The sequence below is a fragment of the Schistocerca piceifrons genome, chromosome 9, assembly GCF_021461385.2.
Source record: "Schistocerca piceifrons isolate TAMUIC-IGC-003096 chromosome 9, iqSchPice1.1, whole genome shotgun sequence".
Classification (NCBI taxonomy): Eukaryota; Metazoa; Arthropoda; class Insecta; order Orthoptera; family Acrididae; genus Schistocerca; species Schistocerca piceifrons.
Window position 1 is genome coordinate 199,460,504 of NC_060146.1, and position 20,052 is coordinate 199,480,555.

General features: G+C 40.9%; 1 protein-coding gene across 3 annotated transcripts in view; it reads left to right on the top strand.

Moving 5' to 3' along the window:
- Positions 1-9,419, top strand: part of LOC124717330 (zinc finger matrin-type protein CG9776) — a 278,463-nt gene extending 269,044 nt beyond the window's left edge. For all 3 annotated transcript variants that reach the window (XM_047244160.1, XM_047244161.1, XM_047244162.1), the window contains one exon: positions 6,101-9,419. In XM_047244160.1, coding sequence (XP_047100116.1) covers positions 6,101-6,796 — 696 coding nt within the window. In that variant the 3' untranslated portion in view covers positions 6,797-9,419. The remainder of the gene's footprint in view (positions 1-6,100) is intronic.
- Positions 9,420-20,052: the final 10,633 nt, after the last annotated feature.

Genomic DNA, 20,052 nt, shown 5'->3' on the forward strand with positions numbered 1-20,052 from the left:
TGAGTCACATCTTCGTAGATACTTCACTCCGTGTGAAATACTCACGATCGACACCCGTCACAGCCACACCAGCAAAACCACAAATGTGTGACATGCTTTCCAATGTATACCCCGGGGAACTAGTGTTAGTCTTCTCATTGTTTACATTCTTTCAACTTTCTAACAAAAATGTACTGCTTTAATAACTGCTGCTATCTTTATGAAAAATAGAGATATACCACAATGTGAGAGTAGACTTTCCTGGTGTAGAATACAGATAATAAGCCCTCGAGTCTCCAGCTTGGTGACAGTGCCGAGTACTGCATCATTTCGATGAGTGCTGTACTCTTCATTTCCTGGCAGAGTGACGAGTATCCCACGTATCGAAACATCGCAGTACTTCTGCACTGCCACCTAGATGGAGGCCAGAGAGCTTATCATCAAAATAAAATAGTGTTCCTTATCTTTCCCTTTCTTTGTCTTCTCTTAGAGGGAAGGTATGTTGTTGTTGTTGTTGTTGTTGTTGTTGTTGTTGTTGTGGTCTTCAGTCCTGAGACTGGTTTGATGCAGCTCTCCATGCTTCTTCATCTCCCAGTACCTACTGCAACCTACATTCTTTTGGATCTGCTTAGTGTATTCATCTCTTGGTCCCCCTCTACGATTTTTACCCTCCACGCTGCCCTCCAATACTAAATTGGTGATCCCTTGATGCCTCAGAACATGTTCTACCAACCGATCCCTTCTTCTAGTCAAGTTGTGCCACAAATTTTTCTTCTCTCCAATTCTATTCAGTACCTCCTCATTAGCTATATAATCTACCCATCTAATCTTCAGCATTCTTCGGTAGCACCACATTTCGAAAGCTTCTGTTCTCTTCTCGTCCAAACTATTTATCGTCCATGTTTCACTTCCATACATGGCTACACTCCATGCAAATACTTCCAGAAACGACTTCCTGACACTTAAAGCTATACTCGATGTTAACAAATTTCTCTTCTTCAGAAACGCCTTCCTTGCCATTGCCAGTCTACATTTTATATCCTCTCTACTTCGACCATCATCAGTTATTTTGCTCCCCAAATAGCAAAACTCCTTTACTACGTTAAGTGTCTCATTTCCTAGTCTAATTCCCTCAGCATCACCCGATTTAACTCGACTACATTCCCTCAGTTTGCTTTTGTTGATGTTCATCTTACATCCTCCTTTCAAGACACTGTCCATTCCGTTCAACTGCTCTTCCAAGTCCTTTGCTGTCTCTGACAGAATTACGATGTCATCGGCAAACCTCAAAGTTTTAATTTCTTCTCCATGGATTTTAATACCTACACCAAATTTTTCTTTGTTTCCTTTACTGCTTGCTCAATATACAGATTGAATAACATCGGGGAGAGGCTACAATATATTTTTTTAATGTTTACATGAATAGAATGTGAGGAGTAATTGAGGCATTTTTGGGAACAGTGATTTATTGAGATCCACATTGCTCACTAATTCTTACACATTACACTAACACATCGTATATGCAGAACCCACAGTATTTTATTTATATTTGACAGAAATTTAGCCCATTTACGAGAGTTTAAATTGAGTGAAAACTATTTAAGATGTTTGATCCTCTGTATCTCAATATGTTTTAGTTAAGTCTTCATTCCAGAGGTCGCCACAGCTATATTTCTGTGACCATTGGTGAACTTGGTAGCCTCTGAGAGCTTTCACACAACTGTTCCTCAATATTACTTTCTTTCTCTTAGAATTAGTGGAAAGACAGTGATAAATAGCTAACATTTCTTTCAATATTATCATCCTCCTCCATATTTTTTTAATTTTTTTTCGTGACATATGAAATGTGCACCACAACTATATATTTACGGATGGGTCTAATCAGGGCAACTCTCGTATGTTCTGTGGTTTTGTCTGAGGATAGCTTCAAGATTTGTTTACCAAACAAATTTACTTTTACAGTGCACATTGCATGCAATTGTGATAGCCTGAGGCAGACACACATCTGTACTGAGAAACACCTTTTCTACCCTGACTTCTTAAATCTGTTCCACGGGTGTACCTAGCAGACAAATATATCCAGAACATGCGAGATCCTCTTCACTGCCTGCAAGGAAAGGGAAGTGTCATTCTGCTAAGTGCCAGGAATCAGGTGGCTCTGTATACTATTCAGCTTACATGCTGTGTTATACAGAGAGTTCCAGGAGGAACAGTCAGCATTCAGCGGCACAATGGGTTAAGACCTGTGAGGTCTTGTTTGGTAGAAGTAGTGTGTTTCAAATTAGTGAAGATGAAAAAGTACTAATAGGTCTTAAGGAATGCACTTTGGACCCCATGTTAGCAGGACTCCCCCCCCCCCCCCCCCCTACCACCTCTCAAAATATGGAGGAAAAAGCTTGCAGTAGAAGAGATCAGTAGTAACAGTATTGAAAATGAAGAATTGCTCATAGCTCTAAAGCCATACATTTTAGCGCCCACATTTAAGAAACTTCTTTCTTTGCCAAATGATTGTTTCTATCATATATGTGAATGTTGACCATTCCTCTTGGGCACCCTGTATGCTTACTACTTAAGGAGCATAAGTCAGTGGGTAGAATAGTGACTGAAAGGGACAGCAGTAAGGTATAAGTAACTGGGCAGTGCCGTATCTCCGGTGACAGGAAGTTTTCACTCCCTTTCGAATAGGTCTCAGCCTGATGACACGTGGCTACCAGGAGGACCCTCTAGTGTGTGGTGCTTATGGTGTACACATTACAGTACACCTCATTTTAAGTGAATTTATTTTATATTTAGACAAGAGGACAGAGGTTAGTTTATTGACCGATCTGCCCTCTGTTTTAGCCGACAATGAGCAGAATATGGTACAAATTTTAAGATTTTCTGAGGTGTGTGACTTGTGTAAATTATTAAGAATAGTGTTTTGATGTGTCAGAAGGGTCCTGGCTCATCCTGGGTTGTGGGAGCATCCTTCCACCCCCCCCCCCCCCCCCACTCTCTCTCTCTGTCTCTCTCTCTCTCTCTCTCTCTCTCTCTCTCTCTCTCTCTCTCGTATCTTCAAATTGTGTTTGTTGTGGGAATAAGATGATTATGACACTTGAGTATTCCAAAAGCACCTGGCAGTTTGGAAATGAAACACTACTTCAGGAGAAAGTGTCAGTATTTATTTTCGGATAAAGATACATTATCTCTTTTTATGGAGAATTTGTGTGTATTGCTATTTGCTGAAAGTAATATTTTGTAAGTGCCTATCTCGCCGAGTAACACGTTCATGTAATCTGTCTGGAAGAGATAGCGTATCTTGTCGCAAAATGTTGTTTGGAATCTCCCAAATGCACTCACGAGTTCGATGTTGTGACTTGTCAGTGCTGGTTTGGCTTTGCTCATGAACTTTGTTTGAAAATAATCAGATGCTGTCAGGTTGAGTGAACAAGCAGGCCAGTTGATATCCCCCACAGTGAGAAATGACTCCTTCTAGAAACAGTTCCTTGGCTGTGTATAGCTCATAATTAACTGCTTCAGTACAGACCAATAATGCAACCGGAGGAAATGGCATGCTATATTGTCACTTTTGCACTATCTGTAGAATGATCCTGAAATTCACATGGTGGCTTGTAAAGTATGTATGTAGATGTAGGGGTGCAGCCCAAAAAGGAGGGTTCTATTTGCTTACATACACAGACAAGTGGGAATGGACCTCATTGACAGTAGCCACCTGTTCACAATCTTCAGCTTGCAGAAGTTACAAGAACTTGATGAAAAATTGAAGTCTCCTCTTGTTCCTTTAGTAAGCTTGTACATACGGTAGTGAAGATCTTTGTGCAGGACACTGTGAACGCTGGTATCCGCCAACCCAAGCGCAATAACTTGCCACGATCGAGACTGCACGAGATCGTGTCCCATACGAGATTCGCATTTTTCAGTGTATATACTGAATGAGGATGTCCTTCTGGTTTAGTGTCCTCTACAGTTCCATCGTGATACCATTTCAATACCTTCAGCGACAGAGTATTGCATCTAGGGGAATCGAAAGTTGTACTGTGCAGCTGTGATGGGTCCTGTCTACCCCTCTACCAATCCAGTGTGGTTTTCCACAGGCGAGTCTTCTGTCTCAACTAAACTCCAGAGAACAGTGCCCAAAATGGTGTGTAGTGTTACGGTGAGGCACAGCGAGTGCCTTCCAAAAGAAAGCTTAAAAATCGTCAGCTGTTTCTGGCACACCCCGTATTAACATTCAACAAATCGAAAGGTAGGCTCAGCTGTAGCAGTAGCTGACTTGGTCGCATGACTGTATACAGCCATGTGTCCGTTCAGAATAGTTCATTTTGATACCCTGTATTGCAAGCACAGAAATTGATAGCAGGGAATGCATATGCAGAAAACCGTGGCTGTTTGCTGTTAATGTAAGTGTATTGATGATGAGAAGGAGAAAGGAGTGATAGTGATGACCTGAAAATACGATGGAATGTGCAAGCAAAATAAATTGAATAAATGGATGGTAAGTCAAAATGCTGGATGGAAGTGGATTCTCCAGAGTGAAGACTGTTGGTTAAAGTTTATGTACAAACAAACATAAAATCGATCAAACTAATGGTTACTGTTGCCAAGGTTGAGATCAAATCCAGCTTTAACTTTACTTAAAGGATATGGAAGTAGGGAATGATTATGTGAATTTAGATCTCTAATCAATGATGTAGATAAGTGTGATAAGAAATAAAATAGTGAATCATCCTCGGCTGAGCTGCAGTGGTTCAACTTTCTAAGATCAGGCAGAACTGTACGATATCCAATATGACGAAGATGCAGTTGGCGGAATAGTTGTTGTTCTACCATTGCAAGACCTAGACCATGAAAGCTAGTGACAAGAGCCAAACTGGTGCCTTCGAGATGTGGTGTTGGCAGAAGATATGCATACCGTGAATGCAAATGAGAACTGGCACTTCCATTATAGGAAACTTAGCATTACAAGAAGTTTATGTTCCCGTGTCAACCAAAGATACTTCCAGATCCTTGGGCTTATTTTGAGATGAGAAGGGTTTACTTTCGAAATTTGCAAGGCAAAATCAGAAGCAGAAGACCAAAGGAGCAGTAAGTGTTCGGTTGGATCAAGCAAAAAAGATACTGGCCTACTTCTTCTTATTATATTAAAAAGAGGTGAAGGTCATTGTGGATAGAGACGTCTCTTCAAAGATTTCATTATTGAAGACGTGAATGAAGAAATGAGGTCATGAGACTCAGCAATGAGTAAACCAACTAACAATGGCGGTGATCTGTGAAGATGAAGAATAAAGCAAAGTGCACACATTTGATTGCCGATATATATTAGGTAAATGTCAGTATTGCTGAGATAGTTGTCATGAGACTTTTTGCAATTATTTTGTAATTTGAAATTTATCCTTTATTTTTATCATCTCAGTTGCTCTTTTAATTTTTATGCTATGCCTATTTTCAATCAGTACTGATCATCTTCAGATTTGTTAGCTATGCAAGTAACCTGTCATATCCATACGAAAGTACAGGTCAGTATAATGTATAATTCCACACAGAAAGATTAAAATGGATAAGTGTGTTATTAGCAATTTATGCAGTATTGTGAATGATGCAAGGCAATATCACTTTCGTGAAAGCTTCACTTTTTTTGTCACATAGGACTGGTGTTAAAAGCTAGCAATGAAACTGAGGAAAAGTTGCAATGTGCTTTACAAGTTGCCAGAATAAATAAGTTATTGTGTGTGAATGAGAGGACGTAGTTTGTAAAAGGTGTACTGCATTATATTTTTTATGAAAGTAATGATGTATTGGTAGTCAAGCAGCCAGTGGTTTATTCGGTCAAAATGTGGATGTATACAGTGTCACTGTGATCAGATGCGATAATGCTTGAACAAAACTAATGATCACTGTTTAGTTGCTGTATTACACACAGCATTGGCATATAGCCGTGTTGCGTGTGACAGTGCTCCACTTGTAAGAATACTGGAGTTCACACACTTACTACTTACAGTCCCTGTCACTTGGGCATAAATGTAACAACTGAGTCCTCAGTTTGCTTTGTGGGGTAATATGTTGAGAGATTATTTGTACATTTTAAGCTGAATCAGATTACTTATTTCAAAATATTTCACAGGAGGCCCTAAATATCTTATTCCCTGGACAAGACGAGGGAAAAGAAGGGGAAGGCAAGGACGGTCAACAGCAGCAGCAGCAACAGCAGCCGCAGATGCCACTCGGCATGCACCCTCACCAGCCACCGCCGCCATGGGGACCCCACGTGATGCCGCCGCAGATGGGCTACGGGCCGCCTCCGGGCCAGATGATGGGTCCGCCTCCCGGGATGATGGGACCGCCGCCCGCCATGATGGGACCCCCTCCGGGCATGATGGGCCCCCCTCCGGGACATCCTCCAAACGTGATGCCTCCACCTGGGATGTATGGACCCCCGCCACCGGGGATGGGAGGTCCTCCGCCCCCTGGTGTAGGTGGCCCCCCACCCCCCGGTGTCGGCGGGCCCCCGCCCCCCGGTGTGCACGGGCCACCCCCCACCACAGCCAGCCCCCAGTATGGGCCGCCCCCCACCTCGGGCAGCCCCCAGTACGCACCACCCCCTGCAGTGGGTCCTCCGCCCGGGCTGCCGCCAACCTCGCAGCCGCCCACCACATCGCAGCCTCCTCCGACAACAGTGCCACCTCCGCAGCACATGGGTGTGAGGCCTCCCGGTGCTCCCCCGACAAGTGTGCCGCCACCGTACCTGGGTCAGATGAGCAAGGAGGACCTCGCTATGCTCGGCATAGATGCCGAGGACATGGCGGCACAGACATTCTGATGCAACTGGGACCTTCCCCGGCGAAGAATGGTTGCTGCCAAACTTTTGCCGTACGTGCTGAGGAAGTTGTCCTGAAGGCTCGAACTGATGGTAGTGTATAATGAAGTGTTGTTTGTAGGTTTATCACTATAAAACAGCAACTATTGTCTCTGTTCCTTTATCTGTCGTCTGCCGAGGGTTGTACGTCTTAACGATTCTCTGAAAGGAAAGAGAGCAGTCGGAATGCGTAGTGTATGCTGTACTACTTGTCAGTTAACTTGAAAGTGAGAAGAGTGGGTAGGCCTAAGAGACTAGATTCTCGGATGTGACACAAACATTCAATGAAAATTGGTGGCAAATGTAATTGTTGTAGCCAAGTATTTCTCTAAATCTGTGCTTAAAGATGGGTAAAAGTTGTAAAGTATTTCTGAAATCATGAATTTGACATGGAATTTGTGCACTTCCACTGCCATCAAGCCTGAAGAACTAACCTACAATCAACATTTGTGTATTCTTTGAAGTTAATGTTGTACTACTTGTTTATGCTTTGATTTGAATGTACTGGGTTTGTAGTTCCTGTAGGCAACAATAGTAAACAAGAGATTCACTTGTAGAAACCCGCTCCCCCAATTCCACTCCAACCTCTCTCTCTCTCTCTCTCTCTCTCTCTCTCTCTCTCTCTTTTTCCTCCGTGAAAGATAAACATTAAGCCTTCCTCTTTTCCTAATGAAAACAGAAGTGTGAACAGCAGGTGAGTACTTAACATTCAGCAGGCGTAATTCCAAGTTCTGTTGATATACATGTGCAGAAGTAGGAAAAACTGTTATGTTTGGAACTGTTCGTTCCTTTGTCAGGAAAGAAAGGAGCCTAGGTTAAAAAGTTTGAAAGTTTGAGCAGGCCACTCGGACTGCTGTTTTAGTGGCCAACTATAACTTCCCAATACTTCAAAGACTAACCTTTTTCCCTCTCTGACAGACGAAGTAACAGTTCCGCAAGCTAGATAAGTTTGTTTTTTGTTTCTATATGTGTCTTGGCAGTATTTGAGGTTTCATCTCTTGAAGATAGGTAATAGTAAGTCATTCTGTCATCGTAATTTTACAGTTTTCTCGTGTGGATATTTTGATGGCATTATTGCTTTAAATCCAGCCACTTGGCTTCCCTATATTTTGTGCTGTGCAAAGGTCTGATAAAATGGGCAATGTCACATGTTTATTTCTCATTCTTCCTGGGAGGATGTAGTGTTATACGGTGCAAGTAATAAAAAAAATTATTTCTCTTAGTCTAAGGTAAAGATGTGAATCATAATGTTTTACAGTGACATGAAATGGATGCAATATGACAAGCTGCAGTTCTCACCTCTTACTATGAAGTGTACTGCTTCAGAGATAACAAATTCCAGCAAGATGTAATGTCCTGCTAGCATTGTGTTGAAGTTATAAGGTCGGACTACTTTGAGAAATCAGAAAAGTTATTACATAAGGTATAAGTGATGAAAAGTCTGCTAAGAGTTGTTTCTCCAATCTATGATTGGCCCATAGGTCAGTTAATAAATATGATAATATTTGGTATTGGCAAGCAGTTTCTGACTGTTTATTGCACCACAGTGTTATGGTGGTATAAATATATTTTTAGGTACTTTAGAATAAATAATAAAACGTGTTATTGGACAGCTGGCCCTTTGTACATACATTGCATGTGTCTAGAGCTTGTTATATCAGACTAAATGGTTTATTAGATCTGTACTGTGGGTGTATTTAATTTAACTCTTAGAAGGATTTCTATTCTACGTATAAAGTTGAAAATCACACTTTATGGAAAGTGGTATATGGGACCCAGAGATTGTCTTTTTATGTAATGCCTTGAGTCCCTTGTATAATGTCACTGACTATGTTAAATAGCCCAAATCTCCTTTCATATTTCCTGTACAGTTCTGACTGTATCATTTGTTTTTGGATGTGTGAGAATATTATTTAGTGTGAGAAATGTCAAACTGTTGATAGAGACTTATTTTCTGCTCCTGTACATCATGTAAGCCAGGAGGGGAAGGAGACAAGTGATAAAAAGCTGTAAAAGCGTATATTTGTGTACTTGTGTGTGGCTGTATCAGTGCAGTTCCAGGACCAGAACATTCTAAGACATCCTGGTTGGCCTGATCAGTTAGTGAAAGAATAATTCTCAAGTATTACATAATTTCTTATTTCTATGTTATTTTTGTTTATTATCTACCTTGTGTAGAAATCGTCATCTGGAACAGTAAATCTCTATTATCTGTTTTATATGTTCTGAGTTTGAACTTTCAGTATTTGAATCATTCAGAGTTAACACAATTTCCATTTTATTGTAATTAGTTGTGATGTAACTTTACTGTCTTTTTGTTCATCTGTAGCTTCATAAATAAATTTTTTAAATTGGAGTCATTGTTTCAGTTAAAGATGTTGATGTTCCTCAAGACAGTGATTTAAGTGTGAAATTAAAAAAACTTGTTAATGATAAGTAGCCCTGTAAAGTGATCCTTATTTGCAAAGGATTTGTCAGCTTTCTGCTCTTCTAACATCTCAGTGAACACACACAAGATGGGACTAGCTGTTAAGAAGTTGGATAAATGAGAAGGCAGGAGGACAATAAAGAAAGGTTTTTATAAAAATCTGTGTGTTGATTTTGGCCTCCCAAATGTATTTTTAATTTACCAGAACGTGAAGTGAGAGACACCAATGTAAATTTTAAAGATTCGATGAGGTTTGTGGGTCTCGTGTATTATAAAAGAAACTAAATTGGTTGCCACACCTGAGAGGGGTCTGAAAACATGATGTCTCAAAGCACTCTGTATTTTGAAATGTATGTCACCTGACAAGGAATGGAGAGATAATGACCAGTTCAGTTTTATACAGCCTTCGTATGATCCTGCCTCAGTTGTAGTTGAACAGCATACAGTTCTACCAGGCTGTCAACTTGAAGATCCTCAGCGTGTCTCATTGTGAGGGAATTGGGCTGATTGGAGGGGTGTTTATGATTGGCCCTCTCCCCAGTACTTGTGCTGAGGCTGCCCACACAAAATTTATCAGATGGCTGGCTCGAAGTTGTCTAAATGTGGCCTTGAACATTTGTGCTGAGGCTGGGGAACCACCACTTAATATCAGGTGTCAACTCCTCATGGCACAGCAAGCATATAAAATCCCTGCCCTACCACAGCCCTCTGTACACTATTCATCTCTTGACCATCTGGGGAGCAACTTTTTAGTGATTATATTCAAGCAACAAGGTTTCTTGGGACTCGCGCAAAGAGCAACCTTTTGGTGTGACAAATATTAATGTTTAGTTAGTTAGTTGCATGTTCCATATATTGTTCTGCACAATAGATCGTAATGATGTGAAACGAGTCGTTTTACATCCACAATGCAAAGTAATTTGTGCTTACTGCCTGAGTGAATATTTCTCCCTTTCCAAGGGATAGGGGGCGGGGAGAACACATTACAGAAATAGAAATTCTTCTGTGGAATAGAAGAAGTTGTCAAGGAGAAACTTTCTTAGTTTGTTTTCAAATTTTGCTTTGCTATTTGTCAAGACATATCACTGGGTAAGTGGTCAAAAATTTTTCTTGCAGCATTGTACACTCCTTTTGGTGCTAGAGACAACCTTAATTGAAGTAATGAATGTCATTTTTCCTTCTGGTATTGTAATTATGTACATCATTGTTCCTTTTGAACTGTCATGGATTATTTACAACCACTTTCATGAGGGAATAAACATAGTGTAAAACAGTGGTCAAATTGCCCAACTCATTCTACAGATGTCTAAAAGATGATTGTGGGTGAGCACCACATATTATTTTTACAGCACACTTTTGCGTAATGAAGACTTTCTTTCTTAAAGTTGAGTTCGTCTATATGACATTATTGAATGAAAAAGTGCAAAAATGAGTCAGCTTACTGATTTGTCTCCCCACAAGATTTACATTGATTCTAAGTGGAAATGTGGCTGAACTGTCTTAGAAATTCCAAAATGTGCTTTTTCCAGTTTAAATTCTGATCTGTGGGGACACCTAACAATTTTTAAGTTTCCACTCTTTTTATTATTTCCTCACCATGTGCTATACGTATCACTGGTGTAGTATCCCGAAATGTGTAGAACTGATTATATTGTTTCCATTACTGTTGGAGCAAATCACTGCCTTGGCTTCTTAAAAGGCTCAGAGTTCTGTGCTAATGTTTTAAAAAATAATGCGCTATCATTTTTAAATCCTTTTAGCGATATTTTAAACAAACAACATGATTTAATTCCATGTACACTGATTAGTCTAAGCAGAGGGTTTCTCTCGACTACTTGGTGGTCGTCCCTGGAAATCTATGCAATCCTGAAGGCGCTGGAGAAGATTAGGAATGAGAGGGTATGATTTTTTCTTCTACTCAGATTCATTCAGCACTTTCCAGGCAATTTTTGCCCTTCATCCAGCATCCCAGTGAACACAGAGGAGTTGCAGCTAGCTGTCAAGGGGCTGGATAAATGGGAAGATAATATAGGTTTTTGAAAAATCTGTATGTGTTCATTTTGGCCTTCACAGATGTGTGTTTTAATCTTCCCGAACTGATACTGAGAAACACCATTGTAAATTTTATAATGTGTACCCAGCAGAAAAAATGCTGCTGATGATTGGGAACTCCCGGAAGCACTTTCACAGCCTGGGAAAGCAAGTAGCATTCTACTCACTGCCCAGGCATGTCAAAATCCAGGGAAATGAGGAGTGTTCTGCCGGTGCCACGATATCTCAGAAAATGAGAGAGCTGATATTGCAGCCAAGAAAGCAATTACAGTGCCAATACGTATGTTTTCATCGGGGTGGAGTCTGGCAAATTGGGACTCATCTGAGAAAAGCACATTAGCCCCCTGTTCGACCGTCCTCTAGAACTTCCCTTCTGTGAAGACGGATCAGAGGTACACGTACAACAGGTGTCCGACAAAAAAGGCCACTCTACTGAAGCCTTCCGTGCACCGTCTGCCTCGATATAACACATCCAGTGGATGCTGTGAGGTCAGGTGCCAGTTGACATGCAGTAATAAGGCGATACCATTGTGCCCATATGGTCATCTAACAGTCCTCTCTGACATCACACGCGGTTGGCCCCGCCCTTGTCTTCGGTATACAGTTTTGGTCTCTAGAAATTGTAGCCATATCCGGGAAACAAAAGAACAATTCACATTACTCCACCAGGTCACATCTGTTTGCGACTTTTCTGCTTCCATTCTTCCTATGGCCCTCTTCCGCACAAAGTATGGTAGGCGTCTTCTCTGTCCCACCCTGCACCGTCTGTGACTGTGTGTACAGCGTTTTTGAATGTGGGACTACTCGGCAATCATTAGTCTGCTTGATAGGTGCCCTGATGTCGTCATTGGCATGGTTGTCCATTCACTGGAATTGTGTCTTCCATGTAGAACAGTCGTATGGACATCCATTGACAGTTTGTATGATTATCTCGTGAATTAGACACAAGGGAGGGAAATAGCAGTTTGTTGCTTTAATTTTGGACACCAGTGTACTTTCAGAAAAGACTGCCTCACTCTTGTGTCCACATTCGATGTTAACAAATTACTCTTCGTAAACAAGAAACAAACACATTTTTTTGCCATTGATAGTCTACATTTTATATCCTCCGTTCTTCAGCCACCGTCAGTAATTTTGCTGACCAGATAACAAAAATAATCTACTACCTTAAGTCTCTCGTTTCTTCATCTAAATCACTTGTCGTCAACTGACTTAATTAGACTGAATTCCATTATCCTTGTTTTGCTTTCATTGATTTTCATCTTATATCGTCCTTTGCACTGAACGTAGTAGATGAATTTTGTATTTGGGCAGCAAAATAACTGATGATTGCCGAAGCAGAGATGTAATGAAATGCAGACTCGCAACAGCAAGGAAATCGTCTCTAAAAGACAAAATTGTTAACATAGCCTATAAATGTAAATGTCAGGATGTTTTCCTGAAAGTTTTTGTCTGAAGAGAAGTGAAACATCGATGATGAAAGGCCCATATAAGAAGACGGCAAGAGCTTTTGCAATGTGGTGGTGCAGAAGAAATCTGAAAATTAGATGGGTAGGTCGAATAACTTATGAGGTGGCACTGGAATGAAATGGAGGAAAACGTTTATCACCCAAGATGACTAAACGAAAGGATCAGTTAATGGGTCATGTCAAGAGGCATCAAAGACATGCCATTGAAGTATCAGAGGGAAATGTGGGGGTTAAAAATTGCAGAGGGTGCCACTAAGGTGACAAAGGTGATGAGATACCTCCTCATAGCGTGTCAGACTCCTTTTGCACAGAATAATGCAGCAACTCGATGTTGCATGGACTCAACAAGTTGGTGGAAGTGTCTTGCTGAAATATTGCGCCATACTGCATCTTAGACGTCCATAGTCGCGGAAGTGTTGCCAGTGCAGGATTTTGTGCATGAACTGACCTCTCGATTATTTCACATAAATGTTTGATGGGATTCAAGTGGGCCGATCTGGATGGCCAGATCATTCGCTCAGAATGTTCCTCAAACCAACTGCACACAATTGTGGCTTAGTGAAATGGCGCATTGTCATCAATAAAAATTCCAACATAGTTTGGGAACATGAAGGGTATGAATGACTGCAAATGGTGTCCAAGTAACCGAATATAACTATTCCTGGTCAATGATCGGTACAGCTGGAACAGAGGACACAGTCCATTCCATGTACATAACAGCCCACACCATTACGGAGGTACCGCCAGCTTGCGAAGTTCACTGTTGATAACTTGGGTCCACAGCTTCGAAGGATCTGCGCCACTCTCGAATCCTATCAACTCTTACCAACTGAAATCTGGACCCGTCTGACCAGGCCACGGTTTTCCAGTTGTGTAGGATCCAACCGATAAGATCACGAGCCCACGACAGACCCTGCAGATGTTGTCATGCTGTTAGCAAAGACACTCGCATTGGACATCTGCCTCTAGAGCGCATTAACGACAAATTTCGCTGCACTAGCCTAACATGTACGTTTGTTGTACTCTACGCATTGATCTCTGCGATTATTTCACACCTTGTTGCTCGTTTGTTAGCACTGACAACTCTATGCAAACGTCGCTGCTTTCGGTCGTTAAATTAAGGCCGTCGGCCACTGCGTTTCCACGTTGAAGGATAACGTCGGAAATTTGGTATTCTCGGCAGACTCTTGGCGCTGTGAATCTCTGAATCTTGAATTCCCTAACGATTTCCGAAATGGAATGTCCCATGCATTCAGCTCCAACTACCATACGCGTTCAAGCCTGTTCATTGACGTCGTGCGGCCATAAGCACGTCAGAAACATTTTCACATGAAACACGCGACTACAAATGGCAGCTCGATAAATGCGCTGCCCTTTTATACCTTCTGTACGTGATACTACCGCCATCTGCTTATGTGCATTTACTATCGCACGATTTTTGTCACCTCGGTGCACAGTAAGCACGCTCGAGTGGCTGCGGGATGAAGTGATAAACGGAAGCACAAGATAAACTAGCTTGTAAAGCTGCACCAAACCAATATTTGGACTAAAGACCACACAACAACATTCTAAATTCAGAGAGGAGTTCCAGAACAATCACTAGGGAACATAGAATGAGTTCCAAAATAATCTTTATTCAGACCCAAAATTCGACCGAACATTGTTTCGGGATTGAAGACATTAGTTGAATAGTTTTATGAACGAAATCTGTATCTGGACGAACAAATGATATTTTGGAAACCATATCGCTAACTGTACACAAGCTGCCAGTACTGGTGCAAGAGAAGTTACTAGCAATCCCCCAAGGACCATTAACTTGGCATTAGGACACAATCGCCAAGATGACGACCCAGGAAACGATAGAAACTTGGAAGAAACATGTAATTAGTGGTAACCAAAGTTGGTGTCCAGGCACTCATGGACAGGACAGGAAGAGAAATATGGGAAAACAAAGCACAAGAAGAAATGATGAACTCTACGCAGTGTGTAAGGAAAGTAAAGAAACTGACAAAACTGTGAGCGATCTGGCAATGCTGTGTTGTGTGTGTTCATCGCTTTCAGATGCAGAGTCCGAGATTCAGCCCCATACAGCCATTATATGATTTTTGAGAGCGCCTAAGTGAAATTATGTCTTCGTTGTGCGTTACGAAAATGGAACGGCGGAATTTACAGTTACTTTATGTAATCAAGTTTTGTGTTAAAAACTTGGGGAATCCGCGCGTGTGACCTTGAACAGTTGAAACAGGCATATGGGGACCATTTCTTACTAAGAGCACATGTTTTTCGCAGCTACAAATAATTTTTGGAAGGCTGAGACTGAAAAAACTCGAACGAGTAAATCAAAGATTACAACAATGTTGCCAGAATGAAAGTTTCATTCTGCAGTAGAATGTGCGCTGATGTGAAACATACTGGCAGATTAAAACTGTCTGCCGGGCCGAGGCTGACCTAGACTCGAATTTCAGGACCTTTGCCTTACACATGCAAGTGCTCTACAAACAGCTACCCAAGCGTGACTTACAACCCATCCTCATAATTTTACTTCCGATAGGTCTTGTGACGTTTTTTCCCGAAATTGAAAAGTGCCTTTAAGGTATGTCATTTCGGCACTCTGGAGAACATTCAAAAGAATGTGACAAACATGTTAAACGCCCCACCAGTTGCAGCCTTTCAGCGCTGCTACCAAGACTGGGAACAACGACTCCATGGGGCTACAGCTGCCCAAGGGAACTACTTTGGAGGGGGACAATATTGTTATTTGAGAAAAAATCGGTCTCGTTACTTTTGACACACACCTCGTATTATCAAACGTTCTTTTACAGAGGAAAAGTCAGGAGTAGTGAACCAATTAAATGCTTGCACTACTGAAAGTTGGGGTGATGTAGAATTTAGTGCCAGTGGTGTTGAGGAACACCTGAAACCACTAAAACTGAGCAAAGCTTCGTGCCACGAGGGAAACCCTATCAGATTCTATAGGCTGAGTTAGCCCATTATTTAACCACAGATCCCTTGAACAGGAAACCAACCCCAGTACTTCAAAACAAAGCACAGATCACGCCTGCCTGCAGAGTAGGCGACAGACGTGATCCACAAAATTACCGTCCAGTATCCCCGAAATCTGTTCGTTTTGAAATCTTAGGACGTATTGCAACCTCCATCACAATGAGATGAAAAAGAGTCATGGGAGAGCGATGTGCATGTGTACAGATGGCGGTAGTATCACGTGCTCAAGATAACAAAATGGCAGAGCTGTCATTTGTAATGAGGTGATTCACTTGAAGAGGTGTCCGACGCACAACGGCAATTAACAGACTTTGAACCGAAATGGTAGTTGGAGCTAGACACTTGGAACATTCCATTTCAGAAATCGTTAGGGAATTCAAGTTTACCAGGTCTACAGTGTCAAGAGTGTGCCGAGAATACCAAATGTCAGGCATTACCTCTTACCAAGGACAATGCAGTCGCCAACGGCCTTCACTTAACGACAGAGAGCAGCAGAATTTGTATAGAGTTGTCAGTGCATAAGCAACACTGCGTGAAATAACCGCAGAAATCAATGTGGGACGTTATCGTTTAGGACAAGGTGGTGAAATTTGACGTCAGTGGACTATGGTAGCAGACAACTGACGTGAGTGGTTGTGTTAACAACATGACATTGCCTGAGAGCCTCTCCTGGGCTCACTTTGGTTGGACTCTAGACGACTGGAAAACCGTGGACTGGTCAGATGACTCCCAGTTTCAGTCGCCTGTGTTGTAATAAAAAATTATTAAATACAAATGCATATGAAAAACATTTAAAAGGATAATACATTTGCTTGTACGAATTTTTAGGCTATCGGACTTCTTCTCTTACATTTCAATTGTAGCTGCTGGCAGCGGACTTCAGGTACACCGGTGTGTGTCATAAATAAGAAAACCCTCCTTACTTAGTTTCACTTCACTTAAATAAAAAATACTTAATGCTGGTATCAAATTTTTTTCTTATTTCGAAACAAATATGATAAAAAACACTCGTAGCCCGTCATCCTCCGAACAGCACTTCTTAACAGAACTTCTTCTACATACATGAGAATGAGAAACAAAACCATGTATAAAGAAAAATGAATGAAGATTTTGTTTTCATTTGTCCGTACCTTAACTGGCATTCATAATTAACGTGTTTACCAACACTTATGGTCGATCGGTGTTTCATTTTTTGTTTTTAATAAATTTTTACTTTGCAGTATCCTGGGGGTCTTTCATCACGTACCTACACATTTGCCCCCACACTGTACGTTGACATGGTATTGAGACGTACAGTGTTTTTTGCTTGTACATGTTTACATTTGCCGATAGTGGTCGATGCCCTTTATTTGTCGACTTCTGTTTTATTTAATGGAATGGATAAGTCTATGTCAACTTATCCAACTTAGAACTTAGAGTTCTACAAGAAATTAAAAGATCATTACATAATATGATAGTTCATTACATATTTGAATTTAGCACGCTGACAATAATGTTCAGTTTGCTTCATTCTCGCTGCCGTGCTTGCGCATTGGCAGATTTGGCGGCAAAGTACCAGCCGCCAAGGGTCAACATGTCAGCTGCTACCGTCGCACGTGCGTGCACCCATTTTCTTAAGTGCTGATTTCACATTGAGTGTCACACTTTCACCTGAGTGTCACATATTGAAGAATTGCCATGGCGTTAATCTTCATCGTGGGTGCAGTGGGTGTGTGCTTATTGTTCAAAATCCGATGCTGTGGCAGAAGATCTCTATTTTTAAGGCCTGGGCGTCATTATTACCAGTCGTACCGCATTTTCAGCGGAAAGAACCCCGACCAACAGCATCCGTCGATGAGGTAAGTATCGGTTCGAATAACTACTGTTGTGTCAGCGTTGTGAGCCACGATACTTCGAAATTATTTCGTTGCACACGCATCTTCACGTCACACCATTTGACCATCCACTTGTTCAAAGACACACACAGCCGTACATCCCGGAAGGTTTACCAGAAGATAGTATAAATTGCTTGTCTTTAAAGTTCATTTCTTCATATGGAGTTTGGTTTCCAATGAAAATTCATACAAGTATTGAGTTACAATAATATACATAACACGATAGCTTATACCTATGGCTAACATTCCATCCATCGCTTGTACTACGAGCATAAATTTCTTAAGTTTTAAAACGTCGTAAAATTTTCATTAACTGGGTTCTGTTACCACCATTTGTTACCTTCAACTTCTCTTTGTTCACATCACATATACAAAATGATTACATACACATTATCATGATATAATACAAGCGTATGATACATTTATGCTTCATTTTATAGATAGGCTTTTATCAATTATGGGAGCTCATTTCTTCCTTACATAGAAGGGGGAGAAAAACATTGGAAATAGGACTAAAACATTACGCATTGCTGGCCTAACTACCCTTGGCACCACTTCCTTTGTTTGGGAGGGAAGAAAGGAAATATTCATCTATTGGTTCAAGGATTTATGAGGAAATACTACTCGTGCAGTCATGGATTATTTGCCAATGAACTTTTATTTCATGGAAACAATGTGTACTGACTAATCATTCCTGTAGTATCACATTGTTGCTTCATGTGCTAGTGCTGTTTACTTCAATTCACATGTAGCTTAGTGTGAAATATGAAGTTTTTATCATCGTAGGCTTATCTTTCTCGAATACCTAGAAATGTCATCATTCAAGCTCTCATGTGACACAATAAAAATTAATCGGTTGTTGTAAAATTACATGCTTAAATGTTTGTGTGTACTCTGCAGCAAATAGTTACTGATAAATGTCATGGAGATATGCTGCGACGATGCATATTTTTATTTTTCATTGCCTTGTAACTAAATTGTTTACTCAAGGTGCTTCCCGTTTCTTCATTTGGTACCTGCTACTCTCGACACAATTCTCTTCTTCTGTGCCGTGAGGCTGCGCTGGTCGCTGAAAGAAAAAACCTTAAACCTAGCTTCGTGGCCACTGATACATTTGGTCATTACATCCGTCCGCAGATATGTCCATACTTTGTTTAAATTCATAGACATTCGTCTATTCTGTTACTATGAACACTTACTCTGCAAAGAAAATTATTTGACATTTCTTACAGTATTTTATCATTTCTCCTTAGCTTACACGTGTCGTATAATTTTTCATAATGCTTCCTTTTGCTTGTAAATATGTTGATGCAGCTTAGTATTTAATTAAATCTCTATATACATATATCAGCAGGTGACTTAGTTCTTAGTCAGTAGATGTAATAGCTTAGTATTTCCATTTACTCTGTGTTTAAGTTACCTACTTGTACATATTGCATTCCTATTTAGTTGCACCTTCTGCCAGTCTGTCGTGCATGGACACTGGTCAATGTCTCCTCTCCTACTACTGACGTCAGCTTAATGTTACCATTGTCTCTTTCAAAGTGTATTTTTTGAATAAATTGTGGTTGTAAGTTATTGCATACTATTTCATCATTTACAGTTAGCGTATCAACACAAAAGTAATCCTGCAGGTACTTGAAACTAAACGAACAAGAGAGTAACATGGAGTGGACCATCCAGATTCAAATAAACAGACAGCCTCAGCGAAAGGAATAGACCATTTTACACGATTAAATAAACCCAAGAATAGGGAAATATCAGATTTGTTAACGCACAGTTAATTTATAAAAAGAACTTCAGTGTTGTGTAAGAAGATTAATACTTGCTTTCTAAATAATGTGGAAATCAAATCGCAGAATTAAAATAAGTCATTATAAAAATAACATTATTTTAGTCTTATGTGATGTAAATATATTTCAATTTACGCGACAGCTCCCAGCCACAAACGTCTGATTTGATTCTATTAGTTACTCCATTCTTAATATTGTTCGTCTGTATGGGACACTTACCAGTTGGGTCTGATTCAAGAGGTTGAGAAGGTCCAAAGAAGAGCGGCAAGATTCGTGACTGGTACATTTAGCCATTGCGAGAGCGTTACAAATCTCATAGAAAGTTTGAAGTGGGACACACTTGCAGATAGACGACACGCTAAACAGAAGGGGCTGCTCACTAAATTCCAAAATCCAATCTTCACCGAGGATGTAGAGCATATATATTCAAATCGCGTAATGATCATCATTCAAAGACAAGAGAAATAAGAGCTCGTACTGAGGCGTTCAGACAGTCGTTTTTCCCTCGCGCGATCCGTGAGTGGAACAAAGGGGGGGTGGGGAATATGACTCTTTGGCGCTAATTGTGCCCTCCGCCACACACCGCTTGGTGGCTAGCGGA